General features: G+C 38.6%; 1 protein-coding gene across 1 annotated transcript; it reads left to right on the top strand.

Annotated features, from left to right (window-relative positions):
* The first annotated feature begins 2,529 nt into the window (after nucleotides 1–2,529).
* On the top strand, nucleotides 2,530–3,090 carry LOC106795270 (uncharacterized). Its single transcript, XM_014764670.1, has one exon. The coding sequence runs from the start codon at nucleotides 2,530–2,532 to the stop codon at nucleotides 3,088–3,090; it is 561 nt and encodes a 186-aa protein (XP_014620156.1).
* The last annotated feature ends 4,932 nt before the right edge of the window (nucleotides 3,091–8,022 follow it).

Genomic DNA, 8,022 nt, shown 5'->3' with positions numbered 1-8,022 from the left:
GGTCTTCCCAAATACAGCATTCAGGTGTTGAACCCGCTGATATACCTGCTCACCAATCAATGGTATCGACGCAATATCATGCTCTTGACTTCCATTAAAAGCTTTTTTCAGTCATTTGTAAGGATGATTGGGTGTTAGAAAGCGGCGATGCCTAATGTAGACTGTTTTTCTCCCATGTTTAAGTTGTATGTAACTTGTGTTTTCTTCACAGATGGGGCATGCATGATGACCCTTAACACTGTAACCACTGAGATCCCCATATGCTGGAAAGTCATTAATGGTACAAAAAAGCATTGCACGCATTTCGAACGTTTCCTTGCGAAACGCATCAAACACTATAACGCCCTCGTCCCACAACTTTCTCAGATATTCAACCAATGGACTTAGATAAACATCAATGTCATTTCCTGGCTGTCTTGGGCCCGATATCATCATAGACAACATCATGTATTTTCGCTTCATGCACAACCAAGGAGGCAAATTGTAAATTACTAGCAGAACTGGCCATGAACTGTGTTGAGTGCTTAAGGTGCCATATGGATTCATTCCATCACTGGCTAGTCCAAGTCGAAGATTTCTTGGCTCTTTCCCGAAATCCGGATACAAACCATCAATCTTCTTCCACTGCGAGCAATCAACCAGATGACAGACCATTCCATCAGAAATCCTTCCATTTGCATGCCATGTAAGGTCTTTTGCGTCATCCTCATTAGAAAAAAGACGCTTAAACCTTGGAATGATTGGAAGATACCACAAAACCTTCGCTGGGGGGCCTTGTTAGAGTTTTCATCAGAACTACTTTCCTCTTCATCCTTCACTTTGTACCGTGAAGTCCCACAGATAGGGCATTTCGACATTTCTTGGAATTCATGCCTGTAGAGTATGCAATCATTGGGGCAAGCATGAATCTTCTGATACTCCATACCTATCAGACACAATATCTTTTTCACCTTATAGTAACTTTTAGGCAACGTGTTGTCCTCTGGAAGCAGATTGTGCACTACCTCAAGCAGTGAGGTGAAACTTTTGTTACTCCACCCATACCTGGCCTTCACATTAACCAGACTTAACACAGTAGACAACAGGGTTAAGGAATTCTTGCACCCTGCATACAAAGGCTTCTTTGAATCACTATGCAATCCGTCATACACAGGGGCGTGTGCTTGCTGGAAAGACTCTTGTCCAAGGTCACGAATCATGTCCTCCAACCGATCTCCCATTTCTACATCAAACGGTTCAGATTGGGACCCACTCTGCATGTCTGTGACTTCACCATGCCATATCCACGTCGTGTAATTCTTCTTAATCCCATCACACAATAGATGGTCCCGTATGTCATCGAGTACTTGTCATCTTCCATTCAAACAGTTGATGCAAGGACAATAATATTTTCCTTCTTCATTCGGTCGACCTCTTTTTGAAGCAAATTTCAAGAACTGTTCGACGGCATCCTCATATTCTGGGCTCATACGACTTTCATTCATCCAACTTCGATCCATCTAAGCAATTCCATGCATGAAAATCTCACTTTTTTATTTATAGGTGTGGCTTTATCCCATTTAGGAAAACTGTCTTTTATGTTAGCTTCAAACGTCAGGGTTACCATTATTTACAAAAATTTGACTAAATTTTGGCAGCATTTCGCATTGGTCTCCAAGTACACGACATGACATCGGTGAAATGAATTTCCCGATAATCAAGTATGCATTCAGAGAACAATTTGAAATGCATAGAACCGAAATTTAATCAAATTAATGAAAATAATAATAACCTTCACGAATGAATCTAACATAAAAATACCAGTCTCCCCAAACTGTCCAAACGGACAATTCAATACTAAATACAATGACTAATGCAAACTGTCCGCAATAGTCATTGCATTCAGTCTCAAACGGGAATCTAAGGTTCACTCAGCATGAACAACAATTGTTTATATAGCAAAATTACACTGATCGCATACAAGAACATACAAAAGGTAAAATTCAATTACAGGCAAATATAGACATCAGCAGTTGTTTATGTATCTAATTTAAAATGTTGGGTTTGAAGGGTGCTTATGCTTTATTATTGTAGTTGGGTATATGTCTGTGTGTGGGTGTGTCTGTGGTTCCTTCAGGTTTGACACTGCACAAACTCTTGTGTCAAGGTTCCTTCAGGTTTCTTCTTTTTTCGAGGACGAGGGTGAGAGCCCCGTCTAGTCTGATGAAACAAAAGTTGTATGTGTGTATGGCTGTGTGTGTGTGTCAACAGCACAACCTGCATTTCTAAGATAGCAAAATTGAATGCAGTATAGAGGTGTTGAAACCAAATAGAAATTTAGAAATTTAGCTACAACATTGAGCTTATGTTTGGTTCTTCTTGTATTTTATTGCAATTGCTTTGCTTTCAGTCTATGAGTATGTTTCTATGTTGTCTAGATAAGCTGAAAAACTTAAAAGCTGCTATAAAACAGTGGAGTAAGGTAAAGGGGAATATTGATGTCAAGAAGATCTTCAACATTCACCAAAAACTAAATGAGGTGGAGGAATTATGGAATTATGGAATGCTTCAAATGCATTTGAATCTCTATTGAGACAAAAATCTAGGGCCAGATGGTTGAAGGAAGGGGACTACAACACTGGTTATTTCCACAAAATAATAAATTTCAGGAGAGCATTCAATGCTATTCCAGGAATTTTTATTGATGGGGTGTGGCTCCAGCAACCCAATATAGTGAAGAATGCAGCTGCTAATTTTTTCCATAACAGATTTACTGAACATAACTACTCTAGACCTTCCTTGGATGGGATTCTTTTCAATTCTATCTCTCATGGGCAAAGGGAGCGGCTGACTGCCCCTTTCTCTGACCAAGAGATCAAGGAAGCTGTGTGGAGCTGTGGAGGTGATAAATGCCTTAGGCCAAATGGCCTTAACTTCAATTTTATCAAAGAATTTTGGGATGTGTTGAATCCAGAGTTTAGAAGATTTGTGGATGAGTTCTATGCTCATGGAAGCTTTCCTAGAGGCAACAATGCTTCCTTTGTGGCCTTAATTCCTAAAATGAATCACCCTCAGTCTCTAAATGATTATAGACCTATATCTTTGATATGATGTACGTATAAAGTGATAGCCAAGCTGCTGTCTAACAGATTAGGTTGGGTTTCTGCTTAAAAAAATTCCTTGGGTGAAATGGGCTGATATTTGCTTGTCCAAGACTGATGAGGGTTTGGGGATAAAGGACATTTCTAAATTCAATGTAGCTTTGATGGGAAGATGGATATGGGCCTTTGCATCTGATCAACAACAACTTTGGGTCAGAATTATAACTTCAAAATATGGTGGTTGGTCAGAATTCCAAAATGGTAGAGATAAAAGGGGTTATTCCCATTGGTGGAGGGACATTAGAAATCTGTATCATCAATCGGATCATAGTATTTTTAAAAACAATTTGACTTGGAAGGTTGGGTGTAGGGAAAATATTAAATTCTGGACAGATAAGTGGCTAGGGGAAGATTACACTTTTCAGCAGAAATATAATCAGCTTTTCCTGATAAGTAGATAGCAAAAAGCCCTCATTTCAAATATGGGTCATTTTACTCATGATAGTTGGAGGTGGGACATGAGGTGGAGGAGGAATTTATTTGATCATGAAAGTCATTTAGCTGTGCAGTTTATGGAGGAAATCAGCTCTGTTCTTATTCAGAGACAGGTTTAAGACACTATGTTGTGGTTGGCTGAACCTAATGGACAGTACACCACTAAGTCAACTTATAGATTATGCATGAACACCAGCTCATCAAGTTCAGATGGGAATATCTTTAAGACAATTTGGAAGCAGAATATCCCCTCTCGGTCAGTTTTCCTTGCTGTTGGAGACTTCTTAAAAATAGACTCCCCACCAAGGATAATCTCTTAAGAAGAAATGCCATTACTCAGGAAGCTAACTGTCCTTTGTGTGGATGTGTGCAGGAGGATGTGGGTCATCTTTTCTTCAACTGTAATCTGACAAAAGGCCTGTGGTGGGAATCCATGAGCTGGATCCGGGTAGTAGGTCCCCTTCCAATTACCCCTGTTTGCCATTTTTCTCAATTCTATGATGGCTTTGGGGCAGTTGTGAATCATAGTACAAGGTGTGGGTGGTGGATTGCCTTAACTAGCTCTATATGGCAGCATAGGAATCAATTGATTTTCCAAGGAAAACCTTTTGATCCCTATAAAGTCATGGACCATGCTATCTTTTTAGCTTGGTCATGGTTAAAGGCTAATAACAAAGACTTTAGTACTAGCTTCAACCATTGGTCTTCCAATATAACGAATTTCGTTGCCTAGATTGGTTTGGGCTTGTATGTTTTTGTTGTATTAGTTTGGATTGTTATTTTGGAGGGCAGCACTTTGGTGCCTTGTAACTTCTATCTCTGGTACCACTGGTACTGGTTTATATATTAATAATATATATTTTCTGCCTTCCAAAAAAAAAATGCAAACTTCACAACCTCAAACATAGGCTAAAAACCTGGAGCAGAGATAATTGTGGAGACCTGGGCAACAAGGTGAAGCAAACTCAGAAAAAGCTAAATGACCTGGAGAATTCTGTCACAGCTCACCCCTCTTATCAACAAGTCCAACAGCTCAAGAAAATACAGTCTGACCTATGGGAGTAGTCTTTTCTTCATGAATCAATAGTGAGACAGAAATCTAGAAGCAAGTGGATCAAAGAGGGTGATGGTAACACCTCTTATTTTCACAAAATTATAAATTTTAGCAGAAGAAGGAATGCCTTGAGGGGGCTGCACATTGAGGGCAGTTGGGTAGACAAACCTGCTGTGGTTAAGGCTGTAGTCCTCCAGCATTTCCAAGGCAAATTTGCTGAACCTTCCTTGAACAAACCCAATCTAGATGGGGTTTCCTTCAATGTTTTATCCAGTAACCAGAGAGATATAATGGGGTTTCATGAAAGGTGGATCGGATGGATAAAGGGCTGCCTTTCATCAGCATCCATATCTATTCTAGTGTATGGAACCCCAACTGAAGAATTTTTATCTTTTATTGTTTGCAGAAGTGAGGAATGGACAATTTCAACAGATGGCAATGCAGAAAGCAGGACTAGTAAGTTTTTTTTTCTTTCCCACTTTTGCATACATGTCATTTTCTTAAGCTAACTTTTAAATTTACAATTCACCATTTATATTTTAGTTCACTTAGGATAGGAAGTATTAGAAAACTGTAGTCGAGAGAATTTTGAGAAACTCAAGCTAAGTGTTCAATAGACTGAATGTGTATTCTCATCAATGATAAGCTAGTAGAGAGAGGTTTATATATGAAGAGAAAATGAGTGGGTCGTTATCACACTGTTACAATAGCAAAGCCTGAGACAGATGCAACTGTTATGACTAATACTAACATACTAATAGCAACTGACCTGTACCAACAGATGAGGCTGCCCTATACAGACCAGTATACACTAATAATCCTCCCTCAAGCCCAGGGAGGATGAGATAATTTTGCTTATTAATTCCAGAAACTGAGCTTGGCTTTTAATTTCAGAAAGAGAGTAGGAGATAGGGTGGTAGAAACTTGAAGCTTAGGAAGTAGTGTTTGAATCCATAAGATTTCTGAGGTAGCTGAAGCAAGGCTGCAATATTCAACTGCAGTAGGTGGCCACAATAGTTTGCTTTTTGTGCTACTAGGACTAGGAGACTAGATTAGGCCCAAGAAAAATGCACACACTAGAGGTTGACCTGCGATCATCAGAATTGGAAGCCCAGTCAGTGTCTCAGTAGCATTGAATTTGGAGAGGAGAGTGAGTAGGTGCAGGCTGTAAATGGTACAACTTGGAGGAGATGGAACCTTGGAGATATCTAAGGACCCTCTTAAATGCTTTCTAGTATGATTCTAGGGGTTTGTACAAAACTTGACAGACTTTGTTAACAGTGTAGTCAATTTTTGATCTTTCAATGGTTGAATATTCTAAGGTACTGATAGCTGAACAATACAGAGTAGGATCAGAAGCATATTATGCACCCTGTCTTGGGAGTTTTTTTTGTCTCCAATCATGGGAGATGAGATGCCATTAGAATTAGTCGTATTGGATTTAGCAAGAAGATTGTAAATATATTGGCTCTAAGTGACAAGTAGAGAACCATCAGAAAGATGCTTTACTTCAATGCCTAAAAAGTAATCAAGATGGTCAAGTTGTTTTAGGGCCAAGACTGATTTCAATCGAGCGATCAATTGTTGAATTAAAATAGGAGAGTTCCCTGTAAAAATAATATCATCAAAGTAGACCAAAATACTGTGCAGTAACAATGATTGCTATAATTATTAATAGTGTTTCTAATATTGTCACTTGCAGTTTATTTTGAACTTGTCAACAAGGGCCCAACTGCATGATTAAATTTAATAAAATAACAGGTATAGCAAAACGTAGAAAGAAAATTAGAACTGGTATTGATTCATATTTCTTTTTGGATTTGAGAAATGGATTTAAAAACATATTTTAAGAAAATGGGTTAAACCAATGTTAGAACTGGTTTTGGATTTACAAGTGGTTTTTAACCCAAAATCAATTTTAAAACTAGTATTGAAAGTGGTTTTGGATTGGAAACCATTTTTAAAATTAGTTTGGGTTCTAAACCAAGTTAAAATCTGGTTTTCCAAAAAACCTATTTTGGTTATAGGATTTTACCTATGAGTATTATCATAGTTTTTTTAAATACTTTTATATACCGCATTTGTAAGTTGAGTTTACAAGTCGAGTTTATGGAAATTTCACAAGTTTGATAGCCTCTCTAGATTTTGGTAACCTTTATGTTAAGTAACATTAATAAAGATAGTGTCCTGAGTCGTATGCTGCCTGTGCCTTATAAACCTCGAGCTAGTAACAGTGCTTCAATCTCCTTGATGTGGAAATGGTTTGAACTTGCTACCGATAAAGGTTACTATGGCATCATATTCATCTGGTAGGCCCTCAACAATGACATCTAATTACTTGAGTTGAGATAAGATCAACAACAAACAGGGAATCAATGATGGCTTTGATGCGAAGGAGAAATTTTGAGTGAGATTTCCAAGTTTAGTTCTTTTTATCTCAGTGTAAAGTTGTTCAATTGTGAAAATGATTGTGGATTCACTCTTGCAGATGCAGCCCAGATTCATTTTCTCAAGATCATTTGGTCCAGATTGTTGATACCATACGAAAACTATAGTTCAGACTTCAGAGAAATTTGAAAGTGTATTTTAATTTATGATAAGCCAGTACAGAGAGGTATAGGATGAGAAAATGAGTGGATCACAACCATACTGTTACAATATCAAAGCCTAAAAGCAGATGAAATTGTTCTAACTAATATTAACCATGCAGCTCTTTGAAAGTGGAAGGTGCGGAGTTGAGACATGATCAGATTTTGGGAGGACAAATGGCTTGGAGAGAATAGATCTTTAAAGGAAAAATTCCCTACGCTGTATCAAATCTCTAACCAACAACAACAACTTATCAGCCTCTTGGGAAGTCATAAGGAGGAAGGGTGGGAATGGAACTTTAAATGGATGAGAAACTTATTTGATAATGAAGCTACAATGGCTGCTGAATTCCTAGAGGAAACAGTAGGGCTAGCAGTACAGCAACAAGGAGCAGACTCATGGGTTTGGAAGCAAGACTCGAGTGGAATCTATTCGACCAGAACTGCATATAAGTTTCTGCTGGGGGAAATAAGGGGGGAATCAAAGGATGGGAGTTTCTCGCTTCTGTGGAAACTTAAAATACCACCTAAGGCAAAGGTATTTACATGGAGGCTCATCAAAGACCGTTTACCAACGAAGATGAATTTAAGAGGAAGACAAGTGGAGATAGCTGATCCATTGTGCCCGTTCTGTAACAATTTGGATGAAGATGCAGCACACCTTTTCTTCAATTGCAGCAAGGTACTTCCCTTGTGGTGGGAGACAGTCTCATGGGTCAAATCAGTGGGTGCTTTCCCAAAAGAACCGAAAGACCACTTCATGCATCATAGCAGATCGAATGCTACACGAATAAGGCTTTTTGTA

This window comes from Glycine max, chromosome 12 (genome assembly GCF_000004515.6).
Source record: "Glycine max cultivar Williams 82 chromosome 12, Glycine_max_v4.0, whole genome shotgun sequence".
NCBI lineage: Eukaryota > Viridiplantae > Streptophyta > Magnoliopsida > Fabales > Fabaceae > Glycine > Glycine max.
Note: the sequence above shows the minus strand (reverse complement) of the source record. Positions and strands in the feature narration are given on the sequence as shown.